This window comes from Rhinoderma darwinii (genome assembly GCF_050947455.1).
Source record: "Rhinoderma darwinii isolate aRhiDar2 chromosome 3 unlocalized genomic scaffold, aRhiDar2.hap1 SUPER_3_unloc_2, whole genome shotgun sequence".
In the NCBI taxonomy this organism is placed as follows: Eukaryota; Metazoa; Chordata; class Amphibia; order Anura; family Rhinodermatidae; genus Rhinoderma; species Rhinoderma darwinii.
Genome location: NW_027461745.1, coordinates 180,104 through 200,130, shown reverse-complemented (window position 1 = coordinate 200,130; position 20,027 = coordinate 180,104). Strand labels below are relative to the sequence as shown.

Genomic DNA, 20,027 nt, shown 5'->3' with positions numbered 1-20,027 from the left:
TTGTCTTCACATTCTGCTCGGATGCAGCATCCGCTTCACCGGGGTCCGGGACCCCCATACCATACTGGGTGTTTCTGCTCCCCACGTCCTCACCTTGTGCCTTCTCTCCTTGTAGCCTGACCGATGATCTGTATTCTCAGCCATTCGGGGGACTTGATTCTGGATTTAACAGCGTGGACAGCGGCAGCAAGCGGTGGTCCGGCAATGAGGTGCGTACCTGTCCTTATCACAGCCGCGGCTCAGCCCCAGAAGATGATGCTCCACATGCACCCCAGTGAACCCCTTCTTACACACTGAATTGTTAGGATCTCTGCTTCGGGAATCCATGTGATCTCCACCCTGGTCTTACGAGTACCTGTGCACCCCTCCCCCACTGCAGTCCATGACCTGCTGACCTGCCATACTGATCCAGCGTGTACATGGTTCCTCTCTGACATATACTGTTTATGCAGCAGGGGGGGGGGGGGTCCCAGTTAACATGACATCATGCTTCCTATGTAGGTGACCCCTTTATGTCTGACGTCTTGTCCGGTGTCTCACTTTATAACCTCCCTGTCTGTTTCAGTCTGCAGACGAGCACTCCGACCTCTCCTTCCGAGTCTCCAGTTTGGGTCGGGATGCGCGACCGTTTAAAGAGAAGGTCAATGGTGCCGGTAAGTTACATGCTTATCGATTGTACAGCGTCAGACCACCAGCTGGCCATACGTTTTAGATGCCTGTCTGCCGTCGGGGGCACCGCCATGTACATTAGATGGTCTGCCAGTCCCGCTGAAATCGTCCAGGTCGGCCGACCTACCTCTAATGTGTATGGTCAACTTTAGTCTAAACATTTGGCAAACAAATCATATTTTTGGGTGGCATTTGGACCATTTCAGTCGCCCTCTAGAGCCCCCGCGTGCCGGCCTTCTGCTCCAAACACCCTCCTTTCTATTTCTCAACTTCCCTTCATAATTTGCGGATTTCACGGTTTGTGTTGCAGTAAATGGAGAGAACGAGAACCCGGATTTCATTGACAGCAGCACAAATGAGGAGGAGGACTCGAGGTGTGACCCGGGCCTTCACATGATGGGTACCGCTCAGGTGAGTGTGTGACGCTGCTGTCCTCTCAGGGGGGGTCCGCAGGCGCCCCCATACATTATAACGTCACTGCACCCCCATGAGAATATGTGCAGGGCGTAGTGACGTAGACCAGTAACCTGTACATATACCTGTGTGTCCTCCGTTACAGGAGAAGAGGAAGCCGGACTTACACTCCACACCTCGGCCGGAGGACAGGACCCTGGTTTGTGGGTGAGTGGGTCTGATATGATCGGCGCTGCCATGATGACCTCGTTTCCTATACAAAATAAGTAGTGTAACGCTAAGGAGCATGCAAAGTATTGTGTGGATCGCTGCGTAATCAGAGTGGAGATTTATCCGTCCTGTTCTTGGGCAGTAGATTTCGATAATGGATCGTTGTGACCCTTGGAGCTTTATAATCCCTGTACTGGGGCAGTAGATTACTAGAACGGATCATTAGGTCCCTCCTATGCAGGTTGCATTGAGCCGGGTTCCTTTATATTATTCCCCCTACATATTTCTGTTGCTACGTGCTATCACACAGGGCTGTCTCCATGTGCATGTGGGCCCTGGGGCATCAGTCTCAGTTGGGGCCCCTGTATAACCTATCCTGGGCTTGGCAAGCCCATAACGTCTCTTCTGGTGCAATGTCAGTACGTGCGCTGGTGTTGGCGGGATTGCAGCCGGTGTATAACGTGATCACGTCACTTTCTGTGGGACATGGCTACTATTGTGTCCTCTGTAATCTATAGATCGACCCCGCTCCCCACGTCCTGCTCTGTGCGTGTCCGTTAATATTGTATCCTCTCGCGCAGGTCGGAGCCGTCTCCCCTGCCGCCCAGCACGCGACCAGATCCGGCCACAGAAGAGAGACGCAGACCGGAGACCCTGCTGATCTGGAAGGAGAGGGAGCGGCAACAGCAACTTCAGCAGAGGCAGGACGTTCTGCGCAGGCCGTCTGTCGATCGTAGGGAGAGGTGAGGACCGCTGGCCTGTCTGTATGACACTCAGCACTTTATTAGTACATTCCTCTAGTGCCGAGTAAGGTCTCGTACACACGAACGCGCTTTTGCGGCCGCAATTCCCCCGAAAATCCACGGGAGAATTGCGGCCCCATTCATTTCTAGGTCCCAGGAAGAATGCCGTGTCTGTAAATCACATGGTTTGCTTGTCCCGACCACAACATTTGGGGGTGTCTGTAGGAATGTGTGAGGAAGGTCTGAATTACAAAGTTTTCTTCCAACTCATCCCAGAAGTGTTGTATGGGGTTATGGAGCTGTGTGAACAGGGGCGCAGTCATACCGGAAACTGCTGAGCCCCCAACAAAGTGATTTTGTATGCTGTAGCCTTGACCCTTCACAGGAAATAAGGGGCTGAATCCTGAAAAACGCCCCAGAACATTAACCACCCTCCACCTTGACGGCCTCGCTCTGTGGTTAGCGTGGTCTGCTGCTTCTTGTCTGAACTGTTACCCCTAGAGGCATCCACTTCACAATAATAACACTTACAGGTGGCCGGGACAGATCTACCAGATAATAATAACACTTACAGGTGGCCGGGACAGATCTAGCAGATAATAATAACACTTACAGGTGACCGGGACACATCTAGCAGATAATAGCACTTACAGGTGACCGGGGCACATCTAGCCGATTATAGCACTTACAGGTGGCCGGGACAGATCTACCAGATAATAATAACACTTACAGGTGACCAGGGCACATCTAGCAGATAATAGCACTTACAGGTGACCGGGGCACATCTAGCCGATTATAGCACTTACAGGTGTCCGGGACAGATCTAGCAGATAATAATAACACTTACAGGTGGCCGGGACAGATCTACCAGATAATAATAACACTTACAGGTGACCAGGGCAGATCTAGCAGATAATAGCACTTACAGGTGACCGGGGCACATCTAGCCGATTATAGCACTTACAGGTGTCCGGGACAGATCTAGCAGATAATAATAACACTTACAGGTGGCCGGGACAGATCTACCAGATAATAATAACACTTACAGGTGACCAGGGCAGATCTAGCAGATAATAATAACACTTACAGGTGACCAGGGCACATCTAGCAGATAATAGCACTTACAGGTGACCGGGGCACATCTAGCCGATTATAGCACTTACAGGTGTCCGGGACAGATCTAGCAGATAATAATAACACTTACAGGTGGCCGGGACAGATCTACCAGATAATAATAACACTTACAGGTGACCAGGACAGATCTAGCAGATAATAATAGCACTTACAGGTGGCCGGGACAGATCTAGCAGATAATAATAACACTTACAGGTGGCCGGGACAGATCTACCAGATAATAATAACACTTACAGGTGACCAGGGCAGATCTAGCAGATAATAATAACACTTACAGGTGTCCGGGACAGATCTAGCAGATAATAATAACACTTACAGGTGACTGGGGCAGATCTAGCAGATAATAATAGCACTTACAGGTGTCCGGGACAGATCTAGCAGATAATAATAGCACTTACAGGTGGCCGGGACAGATCTAGCAGATAATAATAACACTTACAGGTGACCAGGGCAGTACTAGCAGATAATAGCACTTACAGGTGACCAGGGCACATCTAGCCGATTATAGAACTTACAGGTGGCCGGGACAGATCTACCAGATAATAATAACACTTACAGGTGACCAGGGCAGATCTAGCAGATAATAACAACACTTACAGGTGGCCGGGACACATCTAGCAGATAATAATAACACTTACAGGTGACCAGGGCAGATCTAGCAGATAATAATAACACTTACAGATGACCGGGGCAGATCTACCAGATAATAATAACACTTACAGGTGACCAGGGCAGATCTAGCAGATAATAATAACACTTACAGGTGGCCGGGGCAGATCTACCAGATAATAATAACACTTACAGGTGACCAGGGCAGATCTAGCAGATAATAATAACACTTACAGATGGCCGGGGCAGATCTACCAGATAATAATAACACTTACAGGTGACCAGGGCAGATCTACCAGATAATAATAACACTTACAGGTGACCAGGGCAGATCTAGCAGATAATAATAACACTTACAGGTGGCCGGGGCAGATCTACCAGATAATAACACTTACAGTACAGGTGACCGGAGCAGATCTAGCAGATTAATAATAACACAGGTGACTGGGGCAGATCTAGCAGATAATAGCACAGGTGACCGTAGCAGATGAGAACACTTACATGTGACCGGGGAAGATCTAGCAGATAATAGCACTAACAGGTGACTGGAGAACTATCAGATAATAACACTTACAGGTGATCGGGGCAGATCAGAAATGTCATGAACTGACTTGTGAAATCCTATGGTAGTGCCACGTGTAAAGTCACTGAGCTCCGCAATATGACCCATACTATTAGCAGTGTTTGTCTATGCTGAGTACATGGCTGTGTGCTTGATGTTATTCACCTGTTTGAAATGGGCGTGGCTGAAACACCTGAGCTGGATAATGAGGAGGGGTGCACATACTTTTGTCCTTCTAGTGTAAGGGGTGTCAGAGAGGTGTAGTTGTTGTCATGTTACGATGCTGAGGGCTGCAGAGGAGAACGTCGCTCAGTGACCTGCCATTCTCTCTTTCATCATTTAGTTCAGCACCCGGAGTCTCCTCTGATGGCTGGAACAAACCGCAGAGTCAGGTAAGGAGCCCCCCCCCCATCGCTGGAGCAGGGATGTTATAGTAACGGAAATGTGACTGGCTACAGAAATATCCATCGTTGTGCTCGCAGAGAGCGGTGGTCTTGTCTTACAGGTTGCTATGGAGACTGATGTCAAAATTGCATCATGGGCTCCGTCCCCTCATCTCTCACATCTCCCACCTGTCTAGACTGTTTCCGAGCAATTTATTCTGAATGAGATTATCGCACTGTGAAATTATATTCGTCTCGTGGAGGATGTTCTATATCCGTGTCATACCGGAGAGAACACGTTTATATATCCGTGTCATACCGGAGAGGAGAACACGTTTTTATATCCGTGTCATACCGGAGAGGAGAACACGTTTTTATATCCGTGTCATACCGGAGAGGGGAACACGTTTTTATATCCGTGTCATACCGGAGAGAACACGTCTATATATCCGTGTCATACCGGGGAGGAGAACACGTTTATATATCAGTGTCATACCGGAGAGAACACGTCTATATATCCGTGTCATACCGGAGAGAACACGTCTATATATCAGTGTCATACCGGAGAGGAGAACACGTTTATATATCCGTGTCATACCGGAGAGGAGAACACGTTTATATATCCGTGTCATACCGGAGAGGAGAACACGTTTATATATCCGTGTCATACCGGGGAGGAGAACACGTTTATATATCCGTGTCATACCGGAGAGGAGAACGCGTTTATATATCCGTGTCATACCGGAGAGGAGAACGCGTTTATATATCCGTGTCATACCAGAGAGAACACGTCTATATATCAGTGTCATACCGGGGAGGAGAACACGTTTATATATCCGTGTCATACCGGAGAGGAGAACGCGTGTATATATCCGTGTCATACCGGGGAGGAGAACACGTTTATATATCCGTGTCATACCGGGGAGGAGAACACGTTTATATATCCGTGTCATACCGGGGAGGAGAACACGTTTATATATCAGTGTCATACCGGGGAGGAGAACACGTTTATATATCAGTGTCATACCGGAGAGAACACGTCTATATATCCGTGTCATACCGGAGAGGAGAACACGTTTATATATCCGTGTCATACCGGAGAGGAGAACACGTTTATATATCCGTGTCATACCGGGGAGGAGAACACGTTTATATATCCGTGTCATACCGGGGAGGAGAACACGTTTATATATCCGTGTCATACCGGGGAGGAGAACACGTTTATATATCAGTGTCATACCGGGGAGGAGAACACGTTTATATATCCGTGTCATACCGGAGAGGAGAACACGTTTATATATCCGTGTCATACCGGAGAGGAGAACACGTTTATATATCCGTGTCATACCGGAGAGGAGAACACGTCTATATATCCGTGTCATACCGGGGAGGAGAACACGTTTATATATCCGTGTCATACCGGAGAGGAGAACACGTTTATATATCCGTGTCATACCGGAGAGGAGAACACGTTTATATATCCGTGTCATACCGGGGAGGAGAACACGTTTATATATCCGTGTCATACCGGAGAGGAGAACGTGTTTATATATCCGTGTCATACCGGGGAGGAGAACACGTTTATATATCCGTGTCATACCGGAGAGGAGAACACGTTTATATATCCGTGTCATACCGGAGAGGAGAACACGTTTATATATCCGTGTCATACCGGGGAGGAGAACACGTTTATATATCCGTGTCATACCGGGGAGGAGAACACGTTTATATATCCGTGTCATACCGGGGAGGAGAACACGTTTATATATCCGTGTCATACCGGGGAGGAGAACACGTTTATATATCCGTGTCATACCGGGGAGGAGAACACGTTTATATATCCGTGTCATACCGGGGAGGAGAACACGTTTATATATCATTTTCATACCGGAGAGGAGAACACGAGAAGTAGATTTCCGGTGGTGCAGCTTCGTGACTGATCGTCCGTGTTCCTATTTGCTGCCGTCGTCTTTAAGACTTGATTGTCCTGATCACTTTCTCCCGTATGTTTTGCAGGGCAGTCAGACGGAGCTGTGTAAGCCGCTGTCCCCGACCCCTCTGCCCGCAGGTATGTGCCGTGTAATGGTCCGTGATCTGGTGTCTCCGGCGTTGTGACTGTTCACCACACAAAGTCTTTCTCATTACCAGAGACCTCGAATACGTCCGTGCAGAAACCGAACAGTTTCCTCTTCCGCTCCTGCTCCAGAGGAGCCGTGCGCAGCGCTCCAGGTGATTGTCCTGACACGTCGGTGATCAGTCCCAGTAATGAACATATCCGGGGAGCCATCGCGTCCTCCCTTCATTTCCCTGATGATCGCCATTAGATCACTGTGATCGGGATGCAGGGAAGGCACAGATCATGTCTTTCTTGCTTTGACACCACATTACATTTACACGGCCATCGAGGATTCTGCTTGACATCCCAAATCCACAGAACGTAATGATTTACCAGTCTCCCTCTTTCCATCCCCTTCACCCCTGTGTCACGCTTCTCCCATGTGACGCTTCTCCAGTCCTGTGTGTCCGGTCAGGTTCATCCCTGTTTTTATTCCATAGGTTCGGAGCCGAGCTCAGCTGGGAGTTGTAGTCCTATACGGTTACGAAGTGCCCTTCCTCGTACAGATGAAAAGACTGTAATAGCACAACTACGCAAGGTACGCAGCCCCGCCGCAGAGATCTCCAGTCTGTCCCCAGCGATCTGCACCACTGAGGGGTATTGGTATACAGTCCGTTCATGGTCCCCTTACAGAATCCCAGTATTAAGCTGCTATTTTAGGTCCATAGATTTGGGTTATAATGGTGATATATTTGGGCACGTTTGGACTGATCCACTGGCCAAGCTTTCTCAGGGGATGCAATGATGGGATGGATTTGACTTTTTTGGGGGATCGCTGTTGTTTTCACCACTATATACCCGGAGTCGGGATCATCTGTCATGGACTCGGAGAGAAACGGTTGGTCTGTCCAGATGTCTATATTTGTGATCAGCAACGCTCGTTGCTAACATATATAAGAGGGGTCAGTGCCGGAGTCAGGATCTTCTCTTTATATCCGTCTTGTCTCCTTTAGAACATTGAATCCCACCTGAATGTCGCGCTGGAGGAGCCGCTCTGTGAGTCTCTCTCTAACGGGGTGACCCTGTGCCAGCTGCTGAACAACCTCCGTCCGCGCACCATCCCCTTCATCAATGTGCCATCACCTGCTGTGGTATGATGACTGTGAGATTACTGGGTGGGGAGCACGGCCGGCGTGCCCCCATTTATCCCCTATTATTCTTTTCCAGCCTAAACTCAACTTTGTGAAGTGTAGAAAGAACGTGGACAGTTTCCTGGATGCCTGCCGGAGGCTGGGAGTCCCCGAGGTAAGTGATGCTCTTCATAATCTCTATATGATGCATGGGGTGAATATTTACTGTCCGGAGTAGATAAATACTCGTGTAACGGTCCTGGTGCATGCGTCCTGCATGTTCTGTAACGGTCCTGGTGCATGCGTCCTGCATGTTCTGTAACGGTCCTGGTGCATGCGTCCTGCATGTTCTGTAACGGTCCTGGTGCATGCGTCCTGCATGTTCTGTAACGGTCCTGGTGCATGCGTCCTGCATGTTCTGTAACGGTCCTGGTGCATGCGTCCTGCATGTTCTGTAACGGTCCTGGTGCATGCGTCCTGCATGTTCTGTAACGGTCCTGGTGCATGCGTCCTGCATGTTCTGTAACGGTCCTGGTGCATGCGTCCTGCATGTTCTGTAACGGTCCTGGTGCATGCGTCCTGCATGTTCTGTAACGGTCCTGGTGCATGCGTCCTGCATGTTCTGTAACGGTCCTGGTGCATGCGTCCTGCATGTTCTGTAACGGTCCTGGTGCATGCGTCCTGCATGTTCTGTAACGGTCCTGGTGCATGCGTCCTGCATGTTCTGTAACGGTCCTGGTGCATGCGTCCTGCATGTTCTGTAACGGTCCTGGTGCATGCGTCCTGCATGTTCTGTAACGGTCCTGGTGCATGCGTCCTGCATGTTCTGTAACGGTCCTGGTGCATGCGTCCTGCATGTTCTGTAACGGTCCTGGTGCATGCGTCCTGCATGTTCTGTAACGGTCCTGGTGCATGCGTCCTGCATGTTCTATAACGGTCCTGGTGCATGCGTCCTGCATGTTCTATAACGGTCCTGGTGCATGCGTCCTGCATGTTCTGGAACGGACATGGTGCATGCGTGCTGCATGTTCTGTAATGGTCCATTACTGGTGCATGGGTCCTGTCTGTTAGATATATATATATATATCCCTATTACTAGTACACGTCCTGCCTGTGATATATATATCTCTATTACTGGTACACGTCCTGTCTGTTATATCTCTCTATTACTAGTACATGGTCCTGGTATTATTGGTGCTGGGACACTAGTAGTAAATGTGACATTTCGTCAGTCCCGTCTCCCATGCTCCTCCCTGTAGTGATCTATATGATGATCTCGCTCCCCCGGTGTTGTGTAGATCTCCGGCCATCCTGGGTGTCTACATGGAAGGAGCAGGGGAGACCCGGGGTCCTGTCTGTGGCCTGCGCTCCGCTGACCTCTGCTCATGCTGCAGACTGTAGTTGTGCGTCAGCTGATGCTTCACCTAATAACAAGTCTCTTTATTTTTCACTTTTTCCTCGGCTGATTCTTCTATATTTCATCATCCCCCTCCTGCTCCCCGTGTGTCCAACATCCTTCTCCCCGTGTGTCCAACATCCTCCTCCCCGTGTGTGTCTCCCCCTCCTCCCTCCTCCTCCTCGTGTATGTGCCCCCCCCTCCCTCCTCGTGTGTTTCCCCCCCTCCCTCCTGCTCGTGTGTGTGTCCCCCCTCCCTCCTGCTCGTGTGTGTGTGTCCCCCCTCCCTCCTGCTCGTGTGTGTGTCCCCCCCTCCCTCCTGCTCGTGTGTGTCCCCCCCCTCCCTCCTGCTCGTGTGTGTCGTCCCCCCCCTCCCTCCCGCTCGTGTGTGTCGTCCCCCCTCCCTCCCGCTCGTGTGTGTCGTCCCCCCCCCCTCCCTCCTGCTCGTGTGTGTCGTCCCCCCCTCCCTCCTGCTCGTGTGTGTCGTCCCCCCCTCCCTCCTGCTCGTGTGTGTCGTCCCCCCCTCCCTCCTGCTCGTGTGTGTCGTCCCCCCCCCTCCCTCCTGCTCGTGTGTGTCGTCCCCCCCCCTCCCTCCTGCTCGTGTGTCGTCCCCCCCTCCCTCCTGCTCGTGTGTGTCGTCGTCCCCTCCCTCCTGCTCGTGTGTGTCGTCGTCCCCTCCCTCCTGCTCGTGTGTGTCGTCGTCCCCTCCCTCCTGCTCGTGTGTGTCGTCCCCCCCTCCCTCCTGCTCGTGTGTGTCGTCCCCCCCTCCCTCCTGCTCGTGTGTGTCGTCCCCCCCTCCCTCCTGCTCGTGTGTGTCGTCCCCCCCTCCCTCCTGCTCGTGTGTGTCGTCCCCCCCTCCCTCCTGCTCGTGTGTGTCGTCCCCCCCTCCCTCCTGCTCGTGTGTGTCGTCCCCACCTCCCTCCTGCTCGTGTGTGTCGTCCCCACCTCCCTCCTGCTCGTGTGTGTCGTCCCCACCTCCCTCCTGCTCGTGTGTGTCGTCCACCCCCTCCCTCCTGCTCGTGTGTCGTCCCCCCCTCCCTCCTGCTCGTGTGTGTCGTCCCCCCCTCCCTCCTGCTCGTGTGTGTCGTCCCCACCTCCCTCCTGCTCGTGTGTGTCGTCCCCACCTCCCTCCTGCTCGTGTGTGTCGTCCCCACCTCCCTCCTGCTCGTGTGTGTCGTCCCCCCCTCCCTCCTGCTCGTGTGTGTCGTCCCCCCCTCCCTCCTGCTCGTGTGTGTCGTCCCCCCTCCCTCCTGCTCGTGTGTGTGTCGTCCCCCCTGCCTCCTGCTCGTGTGTGTGTCGCCCCCCCTCCCTCCTGCTCGTGTGTGTCGTCCCCACCTCCCTCCTGCTCGTGTGTGTCGTCCCCACCTCCCTCCTGCTCGTGTGTGTCGTCCCCACCTCCCTCCTGCTCGTGTGTGTCGTCCCCACCTCCCTCCTGCTCGTGTGTGTCGTCCCCCCCCCTCCCTCCTGCTCGTGTGTGTCGTCCACCCCCTCCCTCCTGCTCGTGTGTGTCGTCCACCCCCTCCCTCCTGCTCGTGTGTGTCGTCCCCACCTCCCTCCTGCTCGTGTGTGTCGTCCCCACCTCCCTCCTGCTCGTGTGTGTCGTTCCCCCCCCCCTTCCTCCTCGTGTGGGGTGTCCCCTCCTCCTCGTGTGGGGTGTCCCCTCCTCCTCGTGTGGGGTGTCCCCTCCTCCTCGTGTGGGGTCTCCCCTCCTCCTCGTGTGGGGTCTCCCCTCCTCCTCGTGTGGGGTCTCCCCTCCTCCTCCTCCCCCTCGTGTGGGGTGTCCCCTCCTCCTCCTCCCCCTCGTGTGGGGTGTCCCCTCCTCCTCCTCCCCCTCGTGTGGGGTGTCCCCTCCTCCTCCTCCCCCTCGTGTGGGGTGTCCCCTCCTCCTCCCCCTCGTGTGGGGTGTCCCCTCCTCCTCCCCCTCGTGTGGGGTGTCCCCTCCTCCTCCCCCTCGTGTGGGGTGTCCCCTCCTCCTCCTCCTCGTGTGGGGTGTCTCCTCCTCCTCCTCGTGTGGGGTGTCTCCTCCTCCTCCTCCTCCTCGTGTGGGGTGTCCTCTCCTCCTCCTCCTCCTCCTCGTGTGGGGTGTCTCCTCCTCGTGTGGGGTGTCTCCTCCTCCTCCTCATGTGGGGTGTCTCCTCCTCCTCCTCGTGTGGGGTGTCTCCTCCTCCTCCTCGTGTGGGGTGTCTCCTCCTCCTCCTCCTCCTCGTGTGGGGTGTCCTCTCCTCCTCCTCCTCCTCCTCGTGTGGGGTGTCTCCTCCTCGTGTGGGGTGTCTCCTCCTCCTCCTCGTGTGGGGTGTCTCCTCCTCCTCCTCGTGTGGGGTGTCTCCTCCTCCTCCTCATGTGGGGTGTCTCCTCCTCCTCCTCATGTGGGGTGTCTCCTCCTCCTCCTCATGTGGGGTGTCTCCTCCTCCTCCTCATGTGGGGTGTCTCCTCCTCGTGTGGGGTTTCTCCTCCTTCTCGTGTGGGGTGTCCCCTCCTTCTCGTGTGGGGTGTCCCCTCCTCCTCGTGTGGGGTGTCCCCTCCTCCTCGTGTGGGGTGTCCCCTCCTCCTCGTATGTCCTCCTCCTCCTCGTGTGGTCCTCCTCCTCATGTGGGGTGTCTCCTCCTCCTCCTGTGGGGTGTCTCCTCCTCCTCCTCATGTGGGGTGTCTCCTCCTCCTCCCCCTCGTGTGGGGTGTCTCCTCCTCCTCGTGTGGGGTGTCCCCTCCTCCTCGTGTGGGGTGTCCCCTCCTCCTCGTGTGGGGTGTCCCCCCCTCCTCCTCCTCCTCCTCGTGTGGGGTGTCCCGTCCTCCTCCTCCTCGTTTGGCTCCTCCTCGTGTGGGGTGTCCCGTCCTCCTCCTCCTCGTGTGGTCCCCCCCCCCCTCCTCCTCCTCGTGTGGGGTGTCCCGTCCTCCTCCTCGTCCTCGTGTGGTCCCCCCCCTCCTCCTCCTCCTCGTGTGGGGTGTCCCGTCCTCCTCCTCCTCGTGTGGTCCCCCCCTCCTCGTGTGGGGTGTCCCCTTCTCCTCCTCATGTGGGGTGTCCCCTTCTCCTCCTCCTCCTCATGTGGGGTGTCCCCTCCTCCTCCTCATGTGGGGTGTCCCTCCTCCCACTCGTGTGGGGTGTCCCTTCCTCATGTGGGGTGTCCCTTCCTCCTCATGTGGGGTGTCCCCTCCTCCTCCTCCCCCTCGTGTGGGGTGTCCCCTCCTCCTCCTCCCCCTCGTGTGGGGTGTCCCCCCCCCCCCATCCTCCTTCTTCTCCTCCTCGTATGTCCCCTCCTCCTCGTGTGGTCCCCCCTGCTCCTCCTCCTCGTGTGGTCCCGCCCTGCTCCTCCTCGTGTGGTCATGTGGGGTGTCTCCTCCTCCTCATGTGGGGTGTCCCCTCCTCCTCCTCCCCCTCGTGTGGGGTGTCCCCTCCTCCTCCTCCCCCTCATGTGGGGTGTCCCCTCCTCCTCCTCCTTCTCCTCCTCATATGTCCCCTCCTCCTCCTCGTGTGGTCCCCCCCTGCTCCTCCTCCTCGTGTGGTCATGTGGGGTGTCCCCTCCTCCTCCTCCTCATGTGGGGTGTCTCCTCCTCCTCCTCCTCTTCCTCCTCATGTGGGGTGTCTCCTCCTCCTCTTCCTCCTCATGTGGGGTGTCTCCTCCTCCTCTTCCTCCTCATGTGGGGTGTCTCCTCCTCCTCTTCCTCCTCATGTGGGGTGTCTCCTCCTCCTCTTCCTCCTCCTCGTGTGGGGTGTCCCTCCTCCTCTCCCCCTCGTGTGGGGTGTCCCTCCTCCTCCTCCCCCCCTCGTGTGTGGTGTCCCTCCTCCTCCTCCCCCTCGTGTGGGGTGTCGCCCCCCCCCTCCTTCTCCTCCTCGTATGTCCCCTCCTCCTTCTCCTCCTCGTATGTCCCCTCCTCCTCCTCCTCCTCGTATGTCCCCTCCTCCTCCTCGTATGTCCCCCCCTCCTCCTCCTCGTCTGTCCCCCTCCTTCTCTTATGTGTCGCCCTCCCTGCCCCCATCCATGTCTCTGACCGCTCTCTCTGTGACATTTGCTTGCACCTCCTTTGCCCTCTTGTTTCTCACCCTTTTCTTCTCGCCCTCTCGCCCTTCTCTCCACTCTGTGCAGCGAGACCTGTGCTCGGCCTGTGACCTCCTGGGCGGGGAGCGTCCACATGATGTACTAAGGACGGTGTCCTCTCTGCTGCTGTTTGCCTCCGGAGAAGCTTGTGTCGGGGGTCCGGGGTCCGATCACCCCAGCGAGGCATCGACCTGTCCGCCCGTCCTGCAGCTGCTCTACCAGCACCACGGCTTCCTGCTGTTCTACACTCTGCTAATGCTGCTGTTATATGTCGCCTACTACCACATGTGCCCCCTGTAGAGAGGGGGTCCCGCAGACTGACCTTGTACTCTTCACCTGCTGCCACCAGGGATGTCACTGCCCGCGTCCATCGCCTTACCGGCTGCCCTCACTCACGCTGCCTGGTACACGCCACCGATGAACATCTCCACTATGCAACACCCCCAAACCCGTGTGCCTTATCTCTCCACACACCTCGGCCAATACGAGTCTTCTCTAATAGCCAAAAAAAAAGCCATTAAGTGCCCGGCTGCGGAGTGACCCATGTTTGCTGCCTGACTAGTGTCTTCTGATTGGCTGAGGCCTCCCGCAAGACATAGCGGTAGCTTCAGAGCATTCCTCCCCACTTGTGCAGTTCCTAATGTCTTGTCCTCGGGGTCGCCCTTCACCCCACAACATGTGACCCTCGAGTGCCTGAGCCGCCCGTCTGTTATATGCCTATAGAATACATATATATATATATATTTTGAATAGGGATCAGCCGTACATAGAGAAGTATTAGTAATGATTGTAATATATTTTATAGGACGTAGCCTCTAATAAAGCACTGAGAGCCCCTAGTGCCTGAGCCCCCTGTATACGACACACCCTATGTATATGACTATTTATATATACACTGTATATACCGAGGCCGGGACTACACTGATGATCTATAAGCTGCACTGTACAGTGATGATGAATATTTGTAAGTTATATTTATGATTAAACCCCGCTGTAAAGGATTGCAAATGTGTCTGATTGGGAGGCCGCGCCGCGCCCGGGTTATATCATGTGTAGTATGGGGTGGGGGTCCCTCTCTATGTGATTATAGGGAGAATAGTGCTGTTTCGTTTGCTCCAGAGCTGCTCTTCCCACTTTAACTTTAAGTGCAGACAGGAAGTTGAAACCAGTGGTAGCCATTTTTAAAGCTATGAACAGGCGTCTTCTGGTCACCAACCTGTGTGTGTGTATATATATATATATGTGTGTGTGTGTGTGTGTGTGTATATATGTGTGTGTGTGTGTGTGTGTGTATATATGTGTGTGTGTGTGTGTGTGTGTATATATATATATATATGTGTGTGTATATATGTGTGTGTGTGTGTGTGTGTATATATATATATGTGTGTGTGTGTATGTGTGTGTGTGTGTGTGTGTGTATATGTGTGTGTGTGTGTGTGTGTGTGTGTGTGTGTGTATATATGTGTGTGTGTGTATATGTGTGTGTGTGTGTGTGTGTATATATATGTGTGTGTGTGTGTGTGTGTGTATATATATATATATATATATAGCACCTCTGCCCGATAAACCTGACTACTACCCCCCACAAGTCCCTGCCATCACCACAACATCCTTTCCAGCTTATACAGACTGATCAAGAGCCCCCATACTGTCACCTGAGGTTCTGCATTCCCCCCACGATATTATAGGGGTAGGGATGATTGGAGACTCTTACTTTCACCATAATGGACACCACATAACCAGTATTTATGATAGTGGGGGGAGTGAGTAGAACTTAAATTGGCTTAAATGTGGAAAATAATGTTTTTTAAATGTAAATATTTTGGGGGAAGGGCTCAGGACAATTATTCCTATGTCCCTCAGCCAATCACTAGCTATATATGTATAGTAACTGGATGGGAGGGACATGTGATGTCAGAGATACTGCAGCTGCATCCCCCTCCTACCATACAGACTCACACAGACACAGAGAGCGATAATGCAGCTGCATCCCCCGCCTACCATACAGACTCACACAGAGATACTGCAGCTGCATCCCCCTCCTACCATACAGACTCACACAGAGAGATATACTGCAGCTGCATCCCTCTCCCACCATACAGAGATACTGCAGCTGCATCCCCCTCCCACCATACAGACTCACACAGAGAGATATACTGCAGCTGCATCCCTCTCCCACCATACAGACTCACACAGAGATACTGCAGCTGCATCCCCCTCCTACCATACAGACTCACACAGAGATACTGCAGCTGCACCCCCTCCTACCATACAGACACAGAGATACTGCAGCTGCATCCCCCTCCAACCATGCAGACTTACACAGAGAGATATACTGCAGCTGCATCCCCCTCCCACCATACAGACTCACACAGAGAAATATACTGCAGCTGCATCCCCCTCCCACCATACAGACTCACACAGAGATATACTGCAGCTGCATCCCCCACCTACCATACAGACTCGCACAGAGATACTGCAGCTGCATCCCCCTCCTACCATACAGACTCAGTCACACAGAGATACTGCAGCTGCATCCCCCTCCTACCATACAGACTCAGAGAGAGAGATACTGCAGCTGCATCCCCCTCCTACCATACAGACGCAGAGAGAGAAACTGCAGCTGCATCCCCCTCCTACCTTACAGACTCACACAGAGAGATACTGCAGCTGCATCTCCCTCCTACCATACAGACTCACACAGAGAGATACTGCAGCTGCATCCCCCTCCTACCATACAGACACACAGAGATACTGCAGCTGCATCCCCCTCCTACCATACAGACTCACACAGAGATACTGCAGCTGCATCCCCCTCCTACCATACAGACACAGAGAGAGATAATGTAGCTGCATCCCCCTCCTACCATACAGACTCACAGAGAGAGAGAGAGATACTGCAGCTGCATCTCCCTCCTACCATACAGACTCACACAGAGAGATACTGCAGCTGCATCCCCCTCCTACCATACAGACACACAGAGATACTGCAGCTGCATCCCCCTCCTACCATACAGACTCACACAGAGATACTGCAGCTGCATCCCCCTCCTACCATACAGACTCACACAGAGATACTGCAGCTGCATCCCCCTCCTACCATACAGACTCACACAGAGATACTGCAGCTGCATCCCCCCTCCTACCATACAGACTCACACAGAGATACTGCAGCTGCATCCCTCTCCCACCATACAGACTCACACAGATAATGCAGATGCATCCCCCTCCTACCATACAGACTTACACAGACACAGAGAGAGATACTGCAGCTGCATCCCCCTCCTACCATACAGACTCACACAGATACTGCAGCTGCATCCCCCTCCTACCATACAGACTCACACAGAGATACTGCAGCTGCATCCCCCTCCTACCATACACTCACAGAGCTACTGCAGCTGCACCCCCTCCTACCATACAGACATACTGCAGCTGCATCCCCCTCCTACCATACAGACTCACAGAGAGAGATACTGCAGCTGCATCCCCTCCTACCATACAGACTCACACAGAGATACTACAGCTGCATCCCCCCCTCCTACCAAACAGATACTGCAGCTGCATCCCCCTCCTACCATACAGACTCACAGAGAGAGATACTGCAGCTGCATCCCCCTCCTACCATACAGACTCCCACAGAGATACTGCAGCTGCATCCCCCTCCTACCATACACTCACACAGAGATACTGCAGCTGCACCCCCTCCTACCATACAGACACAGAGATACTGCAGCTGCATCCCCCTCCTACCATACAGAGATACTGCAGCTGCACCCCCTCCTACCATACAGACACAGAGATACTGCAGCTGCATCCCCCTCCTACCATACAGACACAGAGATACTGCAGTTGCATCCCTCTCCTACCATACAGACTCACACAGAGATACTGCCGCTGCATCCCCCTCCTACCATACAGACTCACACAGACACAGACAGATACTGCAGTTGCATCCCCCTCCTACCATACAGACTCGCACAAACGCAGAGAGAGATACTGCAGTTGCATCCCCCTCCTACCATACAGACTCGCACAAACGCAGAGAGAGATACTGCAGTTGCATCCCCCTCCTACCATACAGACTCGCACAGACGCAGAGAGATACTGCAGCTGCATCCCCCTCCTACCATACAGACTCACACAGAGATACTGCAGCTGCATCCCCCTCCTACCATACACTCACACAGAGCTACTGCAGCTGCACCCCCTCCTACCATACAGACAGAGATACTGCAGCTGCATCCCCCTCCTACCATACAGACTCACACAGAGATACTGCAGCTGCATCCCCCTCCTACCATACAGACTCACAGAGAGAGATGCTGCATCCCCCTCCTACCATACAGACACAGAGATACTGCAGTTGCATCCCCCTCCTACCATACAGACTCGCACAGAGATACTGCAGCTGCATCCCCCTCCTACCATACAGACGCAGAGAGAGATACTGCAGCTGTATGTTGTAGAGTTTCATTCACACTGCCATAATGTGGCTGCAAGTCCTGGCCTGACTTTCTAATGACCCCAACTAACAGCATACTCAACATCTATGATGCTGATACATCGGGTCATTAGTTGTGCTGGGATTTACCGCCGTCTGAATGAGACGTCACTAGGTTTAAAAAAAATCAAGAGGATCACCAACGTAACAGACCCCCATATCCACATTATTGGTTACTTATTCCCCCCCCCCTGCTGACCAACTTACCCTTAAAAAGCACCGAATTCCCTATATACCGGTCGCACATTATTTTTTTTACCGTAATATGCCCAGATTCAGAAGATGGCCAGCGACTAGAAATGTCAATGTAATAAAATGTGCTCCTCAATTACTATACAATAAAGCTAGAAATGAGGGTGGGGCCAGGGGCGGAGCTAGGTGGTCTATGCTGCGGGACTGTCTCCTAGCTCCGCACCCCTCCCCCATCCAGGGCACATTCCCCGTCTAGCTATGCCGTAGGGTGGAGGTTACTCACGGTCAGCAGAACTCACCGGTATGTAGTGTGCCCTCTGCAGGTTGTGACCGCCTCCGGGTAAGTACTGGGCCTTGTGCAGGTTATCGGAAACGAGGCGCTCGGAGTGACCACATGGTGACGTGGTTCCATCTGTCTCTGTGACTCACATCATCTTCTCTGTCTTCCACCATCTTCTCTTCCGTTCTTCCGTGTTCTTATTAACCCTCACGTCCTCCGTCAATAACGTCCATCCTGACCCCTTCACCCATCGTGTCCCGGTCCTAACACCTTGTGTCCTCCTCCACCATGTCTATCTCCTCCCTCCACCATGTCGATCTTCTCCCGGTCCGTCTCGTCGTCTTCCTTCTCTCTCCCAGGACGACCTCTGTTCCCCACATGACATCCTGGAAGGTGAAGGATTGAGCCGCTTGTGCGTCACGGTACAGGCGCTGTTCCAGCACAGTACGAAATCCCCCAAACCGTGACCCCCCAAAATGGAGACAACAGCAAACCAAGGTCAACGTGTCATAAAAGACCCGGCCAGGAGCACGAAAGGAACGTCTTTATACCGTAGATAAACATTTCTGGCCAATAGACGAGGTATCTGGGTAATTTCCTATAATTGATGAAGTTATTATAGAACCTGTGTGTAGCCTGCGGTTGTCACCTCTGTCTCTGGCCTAGATGACCTAAAAATGGCAGGGGACAGGGTCCACACCGTGAAACCCGGGACGCAAGCTTTCTCTGTGCACCGGAGATCTCTTTCCCCCAATAAATCTCATTGACCTTCTCCATGGAATCATTTTCTCGCTATGCTGGAGCAGAGACCTGACTACGACTACACACACGACCATATAAGGGAATGTATTATAGAACAATTACACATTGTACAGGATTGTAATAGTTAATGAGAAGTAATGACCCCCTCCCCCACATCATACAGTTCATGTTTTCTATGATACTCAACATGCTACATCCATGTAAATAAAGTCATGCTTTACCTACCCGAGTATGTGCTGTTGCAACCTTATAGCTTACATGGTCACTGGTGCGCCACTATAGGGTCCAATAGGGTGTAATAGGCAATATATGGCCAAAAATATTTGTACCCCTCCTAATTATTGATATGACCAAAAAGCACAGCATGGATCCAGAATGGTTCAAAATAAAGTAAGAATGCGGCTGTCAGCAAGCATGTTAAATATGAACCAGATCCAGGGGTGTATACCCATAAGGCATCCAAAACATAATATATGACCGAGAAGAGAACAAATGCCAATACACAAGAACATTTAGAAAAATGAGCAAAATATTTTATTCAAAATAACATATACATACAAGAATGATAAAAAGAATCCATGAACCAACAGGTTAAAAAGACCAAACCGCCATACAATGTATAAGGAAGGTAACGTCTGAAGTTGACGTGTAATAATAACAACCAAGAGATATGATCTAATAATCAGGGTACATACATGCATGAGTATGAAATGAAACATTAATGAAAAAATGCAAGAAAATATGTGAACATCAAGCACATACCCATAGATCAACCGGATGGAAGCACGGCGATGTGTCTGCCCCAACGCGCGTTTCGGCGCAACTGCCTTCGTCTGGGGGTAGCGTTTTAAATGATGTGTATGCCACTATATATGGGGATGGACCAGCCGATCGTAGAATAAAAAAGAGGGGGGAGAAGCCCAAGTATAAACATGTAATAATACATGTTTCGC

At 52.6% G+C, this 20,027-nt stretch overlaps 1 protein-coding gene across 2 annotated transcripts in view; it reads left to right on the top strand.

The window, feature by feature from the left end:
- The window catches only part of LRCH4 (leucine rich repeats and calponin homology domain containing 4), a 38,309-nt gene extending 19,011 nt beyond the window's left edge, over positions 1-19,298 (top strand). The window contains exons 7-18 of one of the 2 annotated variants that reach the window (XM_075847341.1): positions 116-209; positions 566-653; positions 980-1,080; positions 1,229-1,290; positions 1,875-2,036; positions 4,685-4,733; positions 6,741-6,792; positions 6,873-6,953; positions 7,281-7,378; positions 7,794-7,931; positions 8,008-8,085; positions 18,672-19,298. In XM_075847341.1, coding sequence (XP_075703456.1) covers positions 116-209; positions 566-653; positions 980-1,080; positions 1,229-1,290; positions 1,875-2,036; positions 4,685-4,733; positions 6,741-6,792; positions 6,873-6,953; positions 7,281-7,378; positions 7,794-7,931; positions 8,008-8,085; positions 18,672-18,779 — 1,111 coding nt within the window. In that variant the 3' untranslated portion in view covers positions 18,780-19,298. Of the gene's footprint in view, positions 1-115; positions 210-565; positions 654-979; positions 1,081-1,228; positions 1,291-1,874; positions 2,037-4,684; positions 4,734-6,740; positions 6,793-6,872; positions 6,954-7,280; positions 7,379-7,793; positions 7,932-8,007; positions 8,086-13,384; positions 14,338-18,671 lie in introns of those variants that run through there. The other variant, XM_075847340.1, reaches the window with a different exon arrangement.
- The last annotated feature ends 729 nt before the right edge of the window (positions 19,299-20,027 follow it).